Consider the following 16,132-nt stretch of genomic DNA (forward strand, 5'->3'; position numbering starts at 1 on the left):
ACTCGTTTTATTCTATGTTCTCTGTATTTTATGGCTCTTTGCTTTATGGTACGATGTCCTTGGGTGCTAGAAAGGCACCTTTTAAATAAAAAGCATTATTCTTATTATTCTTATTCTGTATATTTTGTAAATACTACATGTTACTAGGGCGTAATGATGCATGTATTTGCTACTATTTTACATGTATTTTCAATTTACAAATTTTTTTGTATTTTATACACGTTTCCTCACACCAGTATTTTGTGTTTTATGTTGTTACATTTGATGAGCAAGTATTTCTAATTTGTAACACAATACTTTTTGATGCATTTGTGCCCATCTCTGTGCAGAGGTGATGTTTTGCTAGCAGCTAACAATGTCCAGCTGCATCAAAGTTCATTCAAACATCAACTTGGATCTGCTGGATGGATGTACCCCCCAGTAGCTCCAAGCAGACACAGGTAACCCGCTAAGCTACGAGGGCAAAGCCGGGTCGAATGACCAGCGAGGCAGGACGGTCTTCGACCTCTGCCTGTGTTTTGTTCCCCCACAACAGTGAACTCTGTCGCATATTTCCTTCCTCTTGCTGAGGTGTGAAGTTGCTCTTCTGTCTCCAGCATGAAGTAGATGCTCAGTTTTGTGCGGCATAATACATTTATTAGTACATAGTACATTTATTCATTACGAACCTAAAACACATCGATTTACTGTAATAGCAGGAAACCCAATAGAATAAACTGCAGTATCATACAAGTAGATTCTAGTTTTCTCTCTTGAAAGTTTACATGATTGAGGGCACAGTTGACCAGCTGACATGTGGCAGTCCTGTTTGACCAGAATCTGCACTATAAGGGCTTGGTTGATCACATGGTTTACAACCGTGGCCCAAATCTCACTGGGGACAGGTTGGGGTCTTTACTGTCCTCTGCTTCTCTCTCTGTTCTGCAGTCTTACTCTCACCACATCACCATACACTCTCACTCCTTTTTCTCTTCTGCATCTTCCACCAGTAGGCAGTTGATGTTCAGCAAGTGTAGCAACTCTGTGCTACTCTTGCTACGAAAATGTGTTTGACAAATCATAGTCATTGAATTCCACATGTTAAGTTAATTCAAAACCCAGCATCAATGGTGGATCTAAGACACGAGAAACTTTCCATTCACTTAAGAAGCAAGTTACAACTTTAACAGACATGGGAACAGTACCATGTTACTGCAATTCATGAAATATATGCTTCATTCATTTTGAAGTTTGATTAACTGTTTTGCCTGCGGTGGTACAATGATCACTTACATATTCAGTCAGTCCTTCCACATTGCACAGGTTAGGGGGAAAAAAACGAGTACAATTTTTTTGGTCTCCATAGCAAGCGGATCGAAAAGATATGACAAATGTTACATACAAAGATCAGTGCGAGATCATCACGAGATACCATGTGAGACATTCTAGTAAACACGCTTACCTTCCTCCAGACCAACATTGTGCGTATTTTATGCATTTATGGGTTACTAAATTTTCTGGTATGCTGGCCTTATACAGAAACCGCAATGGGGAAAGTCACGATGTAGAAAGATTGGCTATACAATTGAAAAACTATCTTTACCTTAATTTTATGGGCTTTTGGTTAAGCCAACAGGCAATGTATGCTAGTATGGGTTGGCCTGTATAGGATGGTTGCTGGAGTGACCTGAGGAGAGCTTTGCAGGTGGCTGTGCTGACACACTCTGAAGGACATAATAGATTTACATAAACAGGACTAATGATTTTCTGCCACAGCCTTTTGTACAGTGTTGTAGGCAGGTGGAATCAGAATCTAATTGGTGGAATTATTTGCTTTTGAAACACGATTTGAATGATTTGAGTTACATTCTTCTGCAGCTGAACCACACTCTTGTGCTACATGCATGATTTTTTTGAGAAATGCTGTAATAGTTCTTGAGTATGTTTTGGTACATTTCGTGCAACAATCGAGAAGAACTGTGAGACAAGACAAGGAAATGGTCACATAGATTAGATAGATTGAGAGACAGACTGACAGACAGACACAGGGCCGTAGCTGCCTATGAGGTCACCAAAGTCTGGACCTTGATAGTTTTTTCAAAAATCTTAAAATAAGATTTGCAGCTAAATATTCACCTGAATAAAAAAAATCAGCAGTTCAAAATGTCTCCAGGCCAAGTGCAAGTCTTAATTCAATTTGAATGTGCTATTAATAGTGTGTGTGTGCATTTGTGTGTGTGTGAGAGAGAGAGTGAGAGAGAGTGAGAGAGAGAGAGAGAGAGAGAGAGAGAGAGAGAGAGAGAGAGAGAGAGAGCATTCAGTATCAGCATGACAGAGGATGCGCGACTCGTGAACCGCACGCACGCACTGCACACACTGCACACACTGCATACACTGCATACACTGCACGGAAAGCAGTTCAAATTCACGGTGTGTGCATGTGATCATGTCCCTTGTGATGAAGGCTGTGTATCATTCGGTAAAACAATGATGATTATCTGTAAAAAAACATGATCCAAAACTGCGCCCTGCTATAGCGTCTGGAGTGAAGATAATTGTATGAAGCATGTTAGATATGACCGTAAGCTGGGCTACTCTGTCCATGTTAAAGGTTGGGTTTCTTTCATATTGCTCCTGAATGAGCTACATTAGGGTAACTAACGTTTCACGCAACGTCATTAATAAAAAATAATAATGAACAGTTCATGAAGGGAACGATATCAATAATAGTGTCCACAGAAACATTTCAGAGCCAAGTTTGGATATCAAAACAAGTGTATTTGATGTTAGATTGTAATGGTGTGTTAATATGAAGCATTTCTTTTCAGGTTTTGTCTATATATGGCTATAAATAACCTAAATTACATACATTAAACCCAGAAAATTTTCCTGTATAATGTTCTTATGACCCGGCATGGTGGTGCAGTGGTTAGCACTGTTGTCTCACACCTCTGGGACCCAGGTTCGAGTCTCTGCCTGGGCCACATGTGTGTGGAGTTTGCATGTTCTCCCCATGTCGTCGTGCGGTTTCCTCCGGGTACTCCAGTTTCCCCCCACAGTCCAAAGACATGCTGAGGCTAATTGGAGTTGCTAAATTGCCCGTAGGTGTGCATGTGTGAGTGACTGGTGTGTGAGTGTGCCCTGCGATGGGCTGGCCCCCCATCCTGGGTTGTTCCCTGTGCCCATTGCTTCCGGGATAGGCTCCGGACCCCCTGCGACCCAGTACGATAAGTGGTTTGGAAAATGGATGGATGGATGTTCTGATGACCCAGACCTACATTCATTCAGGTGGGCACGCTGTAGGGAGGTTTGGTAGAGTATGTTTTTGCTCTGGCAAGGTCACCCAGAGTGACCTGTATAAGTAAAAAAAAAACATCTGTTACTCTGGGCACATACATGATGTATGGTGCATATTTCAGAATTTTTGTTTTTCATATTTTCAACACAAAAAATGGCCTCCTGTATGTAATGTGTGATTGACGAGACCCAATCCTCCAGGTCCTGGACCTCACTATTTTTTAAACCCTGGCTACAGGCCTGCACACACATACACAATGCAAACAACATCCTATATACTGAGAACAGTGCAGTATGGCTGTGACCGCTCCATAAGCCAGGTGGTTGCAGTCACCTTAGCTTCTCTGCTGCTTTGAGATCACTTCCTGCTCACGCTTTTACGCAGTGAGACTCACTGCACAGCCTATGCCTTCAAGTGGAAATGATAAGTGAGCGATGTAAGACTGCCGCCCACACCAAATGGGTCCTGCAGAGAAGATCACGCGCGTACACCTGCCAGGGATCTGATAAAGCCGTGAGGTGTGGCTTTTCCTTCCTGTTTGATGACAGAAAAATAAAGAATGTAACAGACACGTTATATTCGGAATTCAGGTAAGTTTGTAAATCCTAAAAAGGAAATTCAGTTCCATATCAAAGCCAGTCCACATAAATAAAGCTTAATACAAAACAACAGTAAAACATTAATACGCCACAGACTACAGATCAGCGTTTGTGTACAAGGACACAAGCAACAGTAGAATGTATGAATGAACGAACGAACAAAGAAAGTGAAAAATAAAGGAACATTAGAATAGACATTGTAACCTATTTAGTATTATAGTTTAAAGGGCTCAGTCTTCATCCAAAATAATTACTCTTGGCATCAAGCAGGCCGATAGCAGAAGACATGAAAGTGTTAGAGGAACGCCGACCTGAGGGCGTTGCACTAAATTCATTAGACAAAATGTGGTCAGGTTTACTAAGAATGCCCTTTGCTTTCTAAACTACACAATTCTTCCAGAGGGCAGAGGGAGCACAAATCCCTCTGCTGAACCTCCCCCCCCCCCCCCCCCCCCCAAGATCGAAGGTCCAGCCTCTGCACTTTGTATGTGCAGCTTGCTTGTCCTCCTTGTGTTATGTGGGTTTTTCCTAGATCCTCAGTTTCTTCCTGCAGCCGAAAGATGAGCATATATATATATACAGTTATAATTATATACAAATGTGTGATTGTTTGGTAACTGAACTGTGTGTGTGTGTGTGTGTGTGTGTGTGAGCTGTGTGGCAGACTCGCCTGTATATCACATGTTTCTCCACGTGGTCCTGAGTCCACGTTTTTGCTCCCTCCCAGATGGTCCACATTTTTGCTCCCTCCCATACAGTCTGCATATTTGCTCCCTCCAGGCTCCTGGAATGTGGATTTCTTGGGGATCCCTGAGCATTGGGTTCAGAAACACTGATGTATACGGTGTACCACAGCCTTGTGCCGTAAGCTGCCTGTGATAGGGTACGGGTGTGTGTGTATGTGTGTTATTTTGACATTGTGGGGACCATTTTTTTGGTCACCACAAGGGGAAGTTCAATTTTATAAAAATCCATGCAATCAACAAAAATTTAAATGCCAAAAGATTTTGTTTGTTTACTTATGGTTAAACTTGGGAAGGGGGGTTAAAGTTGTCATTGTTGGGATTAAGGTTTTGCCCATAGAAATGAATGGACGGTCTCCACAAAGATATGACTACAGGTCTGTGTGTGTGTGTGTGTGTGTGTGTGTGTGTGAGAGAGAGAGAGAGAGAGAGAGAGAGACAGACAGACAGAGAGAAAATCAAATGTGGCTTAAATGGGGGATATTTATGACGAGTCAGGTGCCCTAAAAATTTTGACCATAATTGAATTGGTCTGTGTTGGGAGCCAAATATTTGTGGTTCCGAAAACCTCCAGCGGCTCCCCTGTGTGTCATTTATCACTCAGTCAACTGAATTCACTTTATTTGCTCCAGGTCAATTTCACTCTCAATCATCACTAAATGCACAGAGTCAAAGTAATGAAATTAAATCTAAAGAGACACCCTTCAGTCGCTGCGCGTTCATTTTCAACTTATTTGCACCTTGTTCTCAGTTGTACTGAACAGCCAGAGGTTGGAACAATTCAGCCTGCAAACAAGCCTTAGTTCCTGTGCTTAGAATAAGCATGGCTTCTTTAAGTGGCATGTGTGTGGTTTCGGTACATAGCAAATAAGACAGTTTACGCCTAAACCATTCAGCTTTCGCCATTCTCTCACCAAGAGTACAAGCTGCAATAAATGAGGTCACCTGCCACACTTCCTGTTTGCAACCGAAAAAAGTTAGAGCTGATAAAAATAGATTCTGTGCCCATCGTGACGAGTGAAAGGGTGAAGCTCCGCGACAGCCTGGACCTCTGCAGCCCTCTCTGTCCCGAGGGAGCTCACAGATCCCATCTGCAGCTGAGGCGACCTAGACATGACGGGTAAGGTTAGACCCCTAAAGGCAGCATGATGCCTTCAGGAGAGGCTTCTACTTTCACTGAGCTTTCATCTTGGGTGGCTGTGAGCATGGAGTGTGAAATACTGGAAGGCAGAGAAGAAAATGCTTTTCATCTCAGACCGAAACATTAACATTTCATCTGACTTTAGTCCTAAATAATTAAGTTAAAAATATCCAACTGTATAAAATTAATTAAAATCAATGCCTTAAATAACACCATGCACTCCTCAGTAAAATAAAATAAAGCATTTCAAGTTGGATTTTTAAAGCTGATTGGCGTGGAAAGGTAATATTGTAAACACTGATTAAATTTTGATTCATGTTTTCGTAACTTATTTTAGAAGAATTTGATTATATAGCACAATGCAAATCCTGTTCGTCACGGGAAACCAGGCAAGCAGGTGACAAGCATCGCTAACTTTGTTTTTATGAATGCAGGACATGTGCACAATCTATCATATGTGTTTTGGTGGTGGTTTACTTATATAAAAATTCATTTGTGCGTCTTCACAGTTTTAGAGTTGAAGAGAAATTCCAAACGCATTTGATATTTTTTTTAGGCTTTACTTATCTACATATTCTGTGTTGAACTTAAAACCTTCACAATTAACTTCTTCCATACAATCGCGCTGTATATATTTCTGCTTATTGTTGGATGAAGTCACCCATACACTCAATTTTGTCTCATTGGAACCTCCCTGATTGTCTACGAGGCTCTGTAAAGACCGGGGTCACCGTTAGTGATGACACTTGTTAGAGCAAATGTAGGGGAAAAAACGGCACAAAAACATTGTTACAAAAGCAAATCAACAACAAAATGTGACGCATTTGACAAACAAAACTAACTACTTGTTTCTGAACTTTATTTTTCTTAAGAGCTTTTCTTCATTGGCCGCATACCTACATTTTTCAATGTGTAATTCCGCAATATCTCTCTTCTTTTCTTGCAAATGGACACAAAATCCGAGGAACATACAGGGAAAATGTGTAAACAAGCCTATCTACAAACATTTCAGCATAAAAACCAAACTAGGAAACGTTTGTGGCATTGCGTTGTCTGTAAGTATTACCACAATGTTGCTTAAAGGTTGATATAGTTATAACTGATTCAAATCTGTAACCGTTCGTCGCTAATCAATCTGCAAGGTGGAGCAACTGAATCCTCTGAGGTGGACAAACTGAAACGCACTGCAGTAGACCTGGGCGTTAATGTCGTTTTACAGACTGTTATTAGGGTGTTTTTCGAACAGGAAGTCCTGGTGCCGGTAGCTCCAGGTATGTTTCCAGATTTACCCTATTGCTTTGAGATAACTCCTCATTGAGAGAGAGTGGATGTTAGTTTGAGAAACAGTTTGCTGAATGTAAGTCTATATACTGAAGTCTGGATATGACAACAGTTTTATCCAGCATACGTTATATTGCTTATGAATGACCGTAGTGCTTGTTTACACAGCCGGACATGCAAGTCTTCAGCTTTCAAGTCCTGCTGATTAAGCGCCTTGTTGCCTCACTGCAGTAACACATGGCCACTCATTCACACTTGCATTTTCAGTATGCCCTGTAGGTGTCTATGTGGGTCTGGCGCTGACCTCATTGACCCTCATCATCTCCATATCCCTGAACGTCATTTTTTATTGGCAGAGATATCGGGACAGGCAGTGCACAGGTACGTGCTCCTTCCTTATTTACTGCTCTCCATGCGTATCACCATCATGGGAAACACTCATTTACACCCCTAGTGCCCTAAGCCGCGACTGTCTGTAATATTAATGTAAATATAAATCGTGTAAATTAAAGCAGAAATTTAATAAAGTGGCAGTTTAGCATAAACGACTTGCCCTACAGGAATGCCGTTTAAGATGCCCTTTTTCCCAAAACCGAAATTGTAATAATAATATAGGCCTACGTGAACACAGTTTGGTTAACCGCTTCGTTTTGGTGTGTTTCTGGATCCATTAGTCAGGGACATTTACGTTTTTCATGTTCTAACGCAGTTTTACTGTAAAACTGAATAGAGTCACGTGTTTATACGTTATTTTATTGTCATTATCCATCTTGACGGATTTCTGGTCGTCTGCTACGGCTCTTTCACCACCCGTTCTTAAGAAGAAATTTCATCTTAAAACCCACTTACTTATTTTCTACATAGCTGCTTATTGTGTTTTTCAGTTATGTAGTTGTATTATATGATTTATAATACATACAATATATTATATGATTTAAATTCTAATAATATTGTTATCTTTATAATATTGTTGTCTTGGAATTGTAATTTGAACAATGTATTATTATTATTATTATTTAACAACAACAACAACAATAACTGAATTATTAAAATGAGTAATAGCATCCCAGTGCTTCAGCGTCTTTAGATATTTGCTTGGACACTCTTGGTTTCTCTCTCAATTTTTCGGTCGTAATTATGTGGGTGATTTCTGAGTTTGCACACGACTCTACAGTCTCCGGTCTTTTTATGGGGACTGGCGTGGCGTTTAAATCTGCTAACTGAGAACAACTGGCACGTGTATCAGTTTACAAGGACAGTGGGATTCGTCATGTCAAAAACACATTTGCGAATTATGCAGTTTATGAACATGTCATGAATGTGACAAAGACTCTTCCTGGAACTTTCTCAGGAACAAATTTAAGAAAAAAAAACTTAAAGTGATGTTGGTGAATGAGGCCTGTTGTTCAAACAATGCCGTGCAACTGTTTACTAATTTGACCTGATAGACATGATATATGACATTCATATTTAAAGCATTTTGACTGGTAATTAATTATAAATGTAATTTTATCAACGCAATGTGCGTGTCATGGATTTTCCGATTCTTGAGTTGCACGGGCTTGGTGACACATCTTAATGATCACTGATCCATTCTTTTCTTTTCAAATCTTTCTCACAACATCTTTTTTGTAGTTTTTGCGTACATACCTCGCGAAAAATAGCCTATCGTTAAATAGGGAAGCACTTTGCATCATATTAGTTAGCGAATTATACTTTTTTGGAGTCCGTTCATGACCCATAGTAAACTGCTTATACAGACATTTACAAGACGTACCATAATTTCCATTCCTTCAGCATCTACTCCCCTCATATTCTTGCACCATCAAAAGACACTTAACATTTTCCATGGCCTTTTGTGCTGCATGCCATAGGCCCTTCTGATGAAAAGCTGCCGCCTTTTTCATCAGCGTCAAACAAACCCCCTTTCCACCATTTAGCTATAACCTAATATGATTTTTATTCTTTTTTAACGCTTATTACTATCGGCCCAGTATACCTCCACAATTCAGCTGCGTCAACCGGACGCATTAAACAGACATCTTATGTCTGTCCGGCTCTTCCTTAATTCCTTTTGAATACTAGTATTCCAGTGAACAAAGGTTTTAAAAAAGCAACAATGCAAGCAACTCAACCACCAAATAAACTTTTTTTCCATACACGAAAGAAAAGCTCTTTCATAACATTTACCGATTCATCTGCATTACATGAGAAGGTTTTGCAATATGCTGGTTCCATGTAACCTCAATGTTAGCCCTGTATGGTTAAAGAAAATATGCCGATATTTAGGCTTATAGATGCATAACAAAATAAGGCATATTTCATTTATGGTACAATGTTCACTTTTACAGGTCAAAAGGAGCACATCATTCCATACAGCAGGGAAAACTTCAGGTTGGTTAAGTCAGTAGCCCTTAATTTGCCTTAAATTTAGTCACTGTACAGCTAATTTGAGCGTGTACATACATGTCACTGAATGTGTAACAAATAAAATTGCAGGATATTTATTAGTATTATATATACACATAATGTGTATGTGGATGGGCGGATGTGAGCATTTGGTGAGCTTTTGACTATTAACCTCCCTATGTAATTACATTTTTAATTAAATTTTTTTTTAGTTCTGATAGTATTGAAGAAGACCGGATTCAAGACAATCCCATTTATGGTAATATCCACACAGACAGGGCAGGTGAGATGAACTCTCGTATTTTTAATTGTATTTTTCATGGTTTTCAAAAGCTTACTTCATTCAGCCTCCTTAATTAAAGCATAGACCTACTTTAAAAAGTCCAAATGCTCAGTATGACAGCCTGATATTATATCAGTGCATTTTACTTGTTTACGTATTTATAGTAATACAATAACCAACACTTCCTGCTATTTCATTTGTCTTCCCGATTTCACAAAATGACACAAAAGATAAAACTCAAAGCAAGAAATAATCGTGCCATGATGCCGTCAAGACACATCAGATAAAATTAAGTCCTTATTGCGTAATAGACCAATTCAAAAATCCAAGTGTAAAATATATTTTATTTAGAAATCAACAAAAATCCTCGATGTGTCTTCAACTTACTGAACAGTGATAAGTACTGATTTTTGCAGGTGGATGTCCGGCTGAAATGCTGTATGAGCATATGGAAGCAAGCATGTCAAGGGAAAATAAGGTAACGTTATATCCAGATTTACATCTGCCAGTGGGCCGAATCGTAGTCTGTGAAGACAATACACACTTTCCAAAGGCAATCTGTTTAACTGACATTACTGCTCTTTTTATACAAAAGGTGGGTGTTTTGCAGTCATTAATTGGTGTTAGGTCGCTTTAACCCAGACAAAAAAGACCAAAGTAATTTGTAGATGATGCTAGACTGAAATTTTATTTTGCGCGTAAATGCAAGCTGCCTACGCATTTCGCCTCGCACCCTGTCTCTGAAGGGGCGAAGGTAGTCTTTGCAAAACCTAAGCGGTCAAGAAACAAAACCACAATGTGTACATTTAGAGATAAAGGACAATCGGGGTCTATACAGGGTATGATTCAGCACTCCTGTAATTTAATTCTAAGAATACAAATGTGCTACAAATGGGGGCAGTTTGTGTCTCAGTGGGCTGAGCCTCTATGCCTGTTACCAGAAGGTTACTGATTCAAGCCCGGTCTCAGCACACCTGTGGGTCCTTGAGCAAGGCCCTTAACCCGCAGCTCCCTCGGCACCGCAGTAGGTAGCTGCACTTTGAGGGCAGATTACACTTTCCCTTGTTCAGGGGCCAGTGCCCAAGGATCTGGGGGTCAGGGACCTACAGTGGTGCCAAGGGCAGGCATGAACCAGCATGAGAATTTCCTCATGGGGACCGAAAAAAGTATCTATTGTTTTTATTGGAAACATTTTGTACATTTTGGTGCGTGGTTGCAATACCTAATAAAAAAGTATCTTTTATAAAGATTGTTTACACTTTTGCTTTGCCCTCTGCCCTCTGCTGGATCTGTGCTTTTAAGTTTAGGGTTAGGGTTATAAATCGGCTTTGGACTTTGGGGTTCTCTGCAATGAATTTACCCCCCAGGAGGTGTGTAGGGGGTGGGGTATTCTGCCAGATTGCCTTCCAGTCTGGCCCCCTGGTTCGCTGAACCGAACACACATGCAGTTTTTTCCTTTACTGAACCCTTTTTAACTCTGTCGTTTACAGCTGGAGCTTCCTCCGAATATAGACGTGTCATACGCCTCTTTGGACCTTATGGGAGGCAAAAAGAACAGGAAGAAACGAAGGGGAAAGCAATCCCAGGCTCAGCCCAAACGGCTAGTCCATGCCCATTCCCAACAAGAATTCCTGGAGCTCGAGATGGACAGCGGGCTGCCCCCCCGGCAGAGCAGCCCCATGGCGTCGCGTAACAGCATCTATCTCAACAGCCACCAGATGGCGCTGGAAAGTCGGGAACAAGCGTGGGAGATGAGGCAGGAGAGACAGAGGGACATGGAGACAGAGGCGGATGTCGAGGCGATCCACGACGACCCTGCTCGCTTCATAAAAAGGGCTAATCAAAGTGAAGCCTTCGACAGTTAGAGACTTTGTACTGCTGTTCGTGTGCTTATGTCGCAGGAGTGACTTTGCAATTACCTTTAATTTCAGTCTTTATTTCTCACTCACCATTCATAAATCAGTGCGATGATCTGTCACCCAGCTCTTTATGAGCAGATGTTTGTAAGAGGCAGTACCATACGAAGATGCCAGTGATCTGAGAGCCCACCGAACGCAGCAGAATGTTTCTTTTTCTGTCCCTGACAAGTCGCTGCTGCAGCCCCGCGTTGCAGATCCCCGAATACTCGGACTGACGAAAGATGATCTACCACTTAGATCTACTTTTGTAATTAGATTTGTAATTTTAAAAAGCATTTCCATATAACGTTCTGGCGAATATGCAATAAATGCACATAGGCTGTTCAGGCATCTCATTTTTATTACCAGCTGAAAATGTTATTTTATTCTAACGGAAATGTACGGCTTGTTCACAGACAATCTGCTGATGTCGCCACCGCTTTGAAAATCAGCAAAACTTCTCAATGATGTGTGACGACCTTCTTGTGGTCGTTTTTGGGTTACGGGCTATAAGTGGCCATCCATTCATTCTAATGAACGAGCCTGATTTTCAGTGCAAGTCTCAGAGTGCGACTAAAATTAACGCGATTAGTAATATTTGAAATGTTTGTTTTAATGACAACACGTGATAAACATATTTCATGTCAAAATATGGGTTGTTTCCCTTTATTGTTTGTATTTTTATTTGTTTACCGCAGTATGGTTATTTTGCATGTGTAACATTAACTACACGAATAGCCTAGTCATTTTATGTAACACATGCAATAAGGCAGGTTGCCTTTGTGTGAGGGGACTTTTAAGTAACATGCACCTTGACATTACCCTTAAACCAGCCTTCAGTTGCAGGTTTGACAGCGGGAGGTCAGTTTGCTGGCAGAGACATGGAAACCAGTCCGCAAAGGCATAAGAAAGACGCCTGACATTTTCACTTTCTACCCAAAAACCTCTCTAGAAATAGACTGAGCTGAACACACGGGTTGTTCTTAAGGCAATTTTAGATAGAGATCATGTTTCGCAAAATACTTCTCAAAAGGTATGGGGGAAAATTCAATGCGGCGGATGTTGGCATCATTGGCGATTTTTAAATTAATTTAAAAGTATTGCACCTTGAATAGACTGAAAAACAATTAGAAATATTCTGGTTGTTTCTACACATTTGTTACAAGAAAAAGTTATTCTGACCTTATTATGGGGTAATTTAAACATACAAATAGTGGACCGAAAAAGTCGATCACTACTGAACATAATAGTCAGTGGTGCCAAATATATTACAAACTACAGTAAAAAGAAAACCTGTGTATTTACAAGCTTGTTGTAGTTGTTCGCCGCTTATAACTTGCAGATTATTTAAAAAACTGCTTTTGTGTTGATCTCCAGTACTTTACTTATCGGATGTGAGATAAATATCTTTGATTTACATGTGTCTTTAATGTAACTGAACGTAGAACTTTTATAAATATTTTTCATTTCCAATAAACGTTCGTTATTCACGCCTTTAATTTCTTACAGGAAACAGACACAAGAGCCACAACACCGTGAGGCGTTTCACTATGATTTACGCGTTGGGCGGGGTCTGACTCTAAGCCAATCATGTGGCAGAGTGTTAAAACGACATATGCTACGATCTTGAGCAGAGGCGTGGCCAATCGTTAAAAAAATTAAACATGGCTGCCTTGTGAAAGTCATGTTGTTCGTTTGCCATTTGGAGAACTCGGCAATTATATAGCGTATGAACTGTTTTTATTGTTTAATTTCTTCCGTTTCAAATCAGTCGTTAAGACCAGCGGTTGATTAAGCACTGCGAGACCCAAAACGGTACTGTCTGATCATGGACCACGACCAACAATTAAGAAATGTAAGTCACGCTACTGTTCTATAAAATATAAAACTAGGGTACAGTTGTCGTTTTGCAATGCGTTGACATTTCGTTATATTGCAGCTGCGGGATTTTCTGCTCGTTTACAATCGAATGACAGAGATCTGCTTCCTGAGGTGCACCAGCAACCTGAACTACAGAAGTCTCACGATGGATGAGGTGAATGAATCACTTATCTTCGGTAAATGCCGTAAGGTTTACACGTTGATATATCGGTGGTTGTGTTGTATAGAACCGAATGTACACTACGCTAGCTTTAGTGGTGTGATGTCGAACAGCGGTATTTTCCGTGTTAGGCATCTGGTAAATTAGTAATTTCAGAATTTCATTAGATTAGTGCTGCTTGTTCCACCGCATATACACCGCAATGCCCCAAAGGGATCGGACCCTAGTCACCGACGGACGGGAAGACCTTCATATGACGTGAATGTTATAATTAACGCCAGAGACTATACTTTGAAGTTACTAAATTGCCCGTAGGAGTGCATGTGAGAGTGAATGGTATGTGAGTGTGTCCTGTGATGGGCTGGCCCCCCTTCCTGGGTTGTTCCCTGCCTCGTGCCCATAGCTTCCGGGATAGGCTCCGGACTCCCCACGACCCAGAAGGATAAGCGGTTTGGACAATGGATGGCTGGACTATACTTTGACATTTGGTTCCTTTCTGCTGCCAGTCTACTTTCTATATTACACATTTAAGTCTCAAATTAATTAACTAGTTGTCTGTGAAACACTCTTGTATATGAGTTTAAGTATTTTCAGTGCGTACTTGTAAGTGCCTTCAGAAGGTGTTTGGGTCTAATCCCTCAGACAGAACAGGTCTCACCCTGGGACTTGGGGCCTGCAACCTTTTAGACATAAATTGCATATACTTGATGACAGTGCCACCTGCTGGCTGCTGTCTATCTCCACAGGAGCGTTGTGTAGACAGCTGTGCTGGCAAACTGATCCGCTCCAACCATCGCATGATGAGCACCTACGTGCAGCTGATGCCGCGCATCGTGCAGAAGCGGCTTGACGAGATGGAGAGTAAGGTGGCCGAGGTGTCCAAAGGCAATGCAGGTGTGGAGCCACTGCCCGCTGTGGGGCCTGGAGGAGCCTCCACAGCATCCACACTGCCGGGGGCATCGCCGACGGTGTCACCCGTATTGGCTGCTGCTCAACCCTCTGCTACAGCTTCAGGAGGAAGCAGAGCCCCGTTGGCTGTGGTACAGGAACCAACAACCGCACCAATATCAACTGTAACACAAGGGGTTCTGCCGGGTATGGTCAGTGCAGGGAAGCACCAACCGGTTCCTTCCAGTTCTCCTAGTAACAGTACTACCTCTTCTGCATCAAGCCTGGGACCTTCTGACCAGACTGGACAACAGATTCTGGCTTCACCCTTATTAAAATGAAAGGAAATGGTATTATGTGTACTTTTTAAAAATTGATTTTATATATACATAATATTCCGAGTGTTATTCCTGATACTATTCCTGTAACCATAAATAAATTTCATGGCACCCCTTCCGATAGGACCAGCAGGTTACTTCTCCGTCAATTTCTCCGACTCGGGAAGTGAAGCAAATTTCCAGGTGGTTTTAACTATCATCATACTATGTTCCTGACACTTACATTAATGTGGTCCCTGAGGAGCTGTTCTGCTGCAGTGAAGTAGACAACCTGAGCCGCAGATTTGTAATAGGTACCTTTGTGTGACCAGGCAGGTCAGGTGTGAATCAGTATAATTAGTGACTGGGAATCCGCACGACCGGTGATATCCAAAGCCATCACTGTAAAATTTAAGAATTTATTTAAATTGGAGAATTTCTAAGATTTTCTGTTCATGGCTGAAGGAGTAACAATGATGTTTTAGGGTTACATGTAAAAAGTTGCTGTAAATGAAGCTGTAATTGGACAATAGGACAATAATTGGAAAGACATTATTGGTTCCCCATCTTGGGTTGTTTCCTGTCTCGTGTCCGTAGATTCTGGGATAGTCTATGGAGCCCTGGCCCTGCGTAGGATAATCAGGTGTAGAAAATGTACGGACGGGATGTTACTGCCAGTATGTTTCCCTACTCATTCTTCATCGCTTCTATGTGTCTTGCTTCCAGCATGAGTTATGACGGCAATGACCGCGACTGCTTGACATTTTCATCAAAGCATTTCTGTGATAGTTATACATAAAAAGTAATCACACATTCTCTGTTTAAAGCATGCAGCCTTTGATGGTGTGGAGGAATCGTGATTTTAGTATCACCAAAGTTGTGAATTACCTGCAGTTGTTTAGAAACAGAACACAGATTGGAAATGCTTAACAGTTAAATCTTTGTCATATTCATTTTGCCATTTAAGTAAAATAGCTGAAAATATTCGTGCTTCGGAGGTATGGTAATGAGTTAAGCCTGCTAAAGTAGGCCGAATTTCCTTTTTTCTCATTACACAGATAATTAGGGAGAAAAAAACATTGAAAATAGACCAGACTCGTAATCAGATCTTGGTCTTGAGTGAAGTTGAGGAAAACAAGTCGCTGTAAAGCCTGTTGAACCAACAAATCTCAAATGTAACCAGTCAATCAGTTGTTTTAAATGCCAAATATTTTCACATTTTTATGAATTCTGCCTTGGAATATTTCATGCTGGG

General features: G+C 41.0%; 2 protein-coding genes across 5 annotated transcripts; both read left to right on the plus strand.

Annotated features, from left to right (window-relative positions):
- Positions 1-5,553: 5,553 nt before the first annotated feature.
- On the plus strand, positions 5,554-12,281 carry LOC125727877 (T-cell receptor-associated transmembrane adapter 1). Of its 3 annotated transcripts, XM_049004863.1 has the most exons (7): positions 5,554-5,739; positions 6,725-6,815; positions 7,309-7,422; positions 9,393-9,435; positions 9,663-9,733; positions 10,150-10,211; positions 11,224-12,281. In XM_049004863.1, the coding sequence occupies exons 2-7, from the start codon at positions 6,740-6,742 to the stop codon at positions 11,596-11,598; spliced, it is 741 nt and encodes a 246-aa protein (XP_048860820.1). In that variant the 5' UTR covers positions 5,554-5,739; positions 6,725-6,739; the 3' UTR covers positions 11,599-12,281. The 3 variants fall into 3 exon arrangements, with proteins under 3 accessions (XP_048860820.1, XP_048860819.1, XP_048860821.1); XM_049004862.1 differs by having other exon boundaries at positions 5,555-6,815; XM_049004864.1 differs by lacking the exon at positions 6,725-6,815 and having other exon boundaries at positions 5,555-5,739.
- Positions 12,282-13,277: 996 nt separating this feature from the next.
- Positions 13,278-15,030, plus strand: timm10b (translocase of inner mitochondrial membrane 10 homolog B (yeast)). Of its 2 annotated transcripts, XM_049004849.1 has the most exons (3): positions 13,278-13,486; positions 13,571-13,666; positions 14,419-15,030. In XM_049004849.1, exons 1-3 carry the CDS (start codon positions 13,460-13,462, stop codon positions 14,899-14,901), a joined length of 606 nt encoding a protein of 201 aa, XP_048860806.1. In that variant the 5' UTR covers positions 13,278-13,459; the 3' UTR covers positions 14,902-15,030. The 2 variants fall into 2 exon arrangements, with proteins under 2 accessions (XP_048860806.1, XP_048860807.1); XM_049004850.1 differs by lacking the exon at positions 13,278-13,486 and having other exon boundaries at positions 13,575-13,688.
- The last annotated feature ends 1,102 nt before the right edge of the window (positions 15,031-16,132 follow it).

Source organism: Brienomyrus brachyistius, unplaced genomic scaffold, assembly GCF_023856365.1.
Source record: "Brienomyrus brachyistius isolate T26 unplaced genomic scaffold, BBRACH_0.4 scaffold123, whole genome shotgun sequence".
Taxonomy (NCBI): Eukaryota; Metazoa; Chordata; class Actinopteri; order Osteoglossiformes; family Mormyridae; genus Brienomyrus; species Brienomyrus brachyistius.

Excerpts from the sequence above, each read along its gene's own strand:
- LOC125727877 (XM_049004862.1), top strand. The coding sequence starts at position 6,707 with ATGGACACAAAATCCGAGGAACATACAGGGAAAATGTGTAAACAAGCC. Across the intron at positions 6,816-7,308 it reads TTTGTGGCATTGCGTTGTCT|TATGCCCTGTAGGTGTCTAT; the intron begins GTAAGTATTACC and ends TTGCATTTTCAG. Across the intron at positions 10,212-11,223 it reads GCATGTCAAGGGAAAATAAG|CTGGAGCTTCCTCCGAATAT; the intron begins GTAACGTTATAT and ends TGTCGTTTACAG.
- timm10b (XM_049004849.1), top strand. The coding sequence starts at position 13,460 with ATGGACCACGACCAACAATTAAGAAAT. Across the intron at positions 13,487-13,570 it reads ACGACCAACAATTAAGAAAT|CTGCGGGATTTTCTGCTCGT; the intron begins GTAAGTCACGCT and ends GTTATATTGCAG. Across the intron at positions 13,667-14,418 it reads GAAGTCTCACGATGGATGAG|GAGCGTTGTGTAGACAGCTG; the intron begins GTGAATGAATCA and ends CTATCTCCACAG.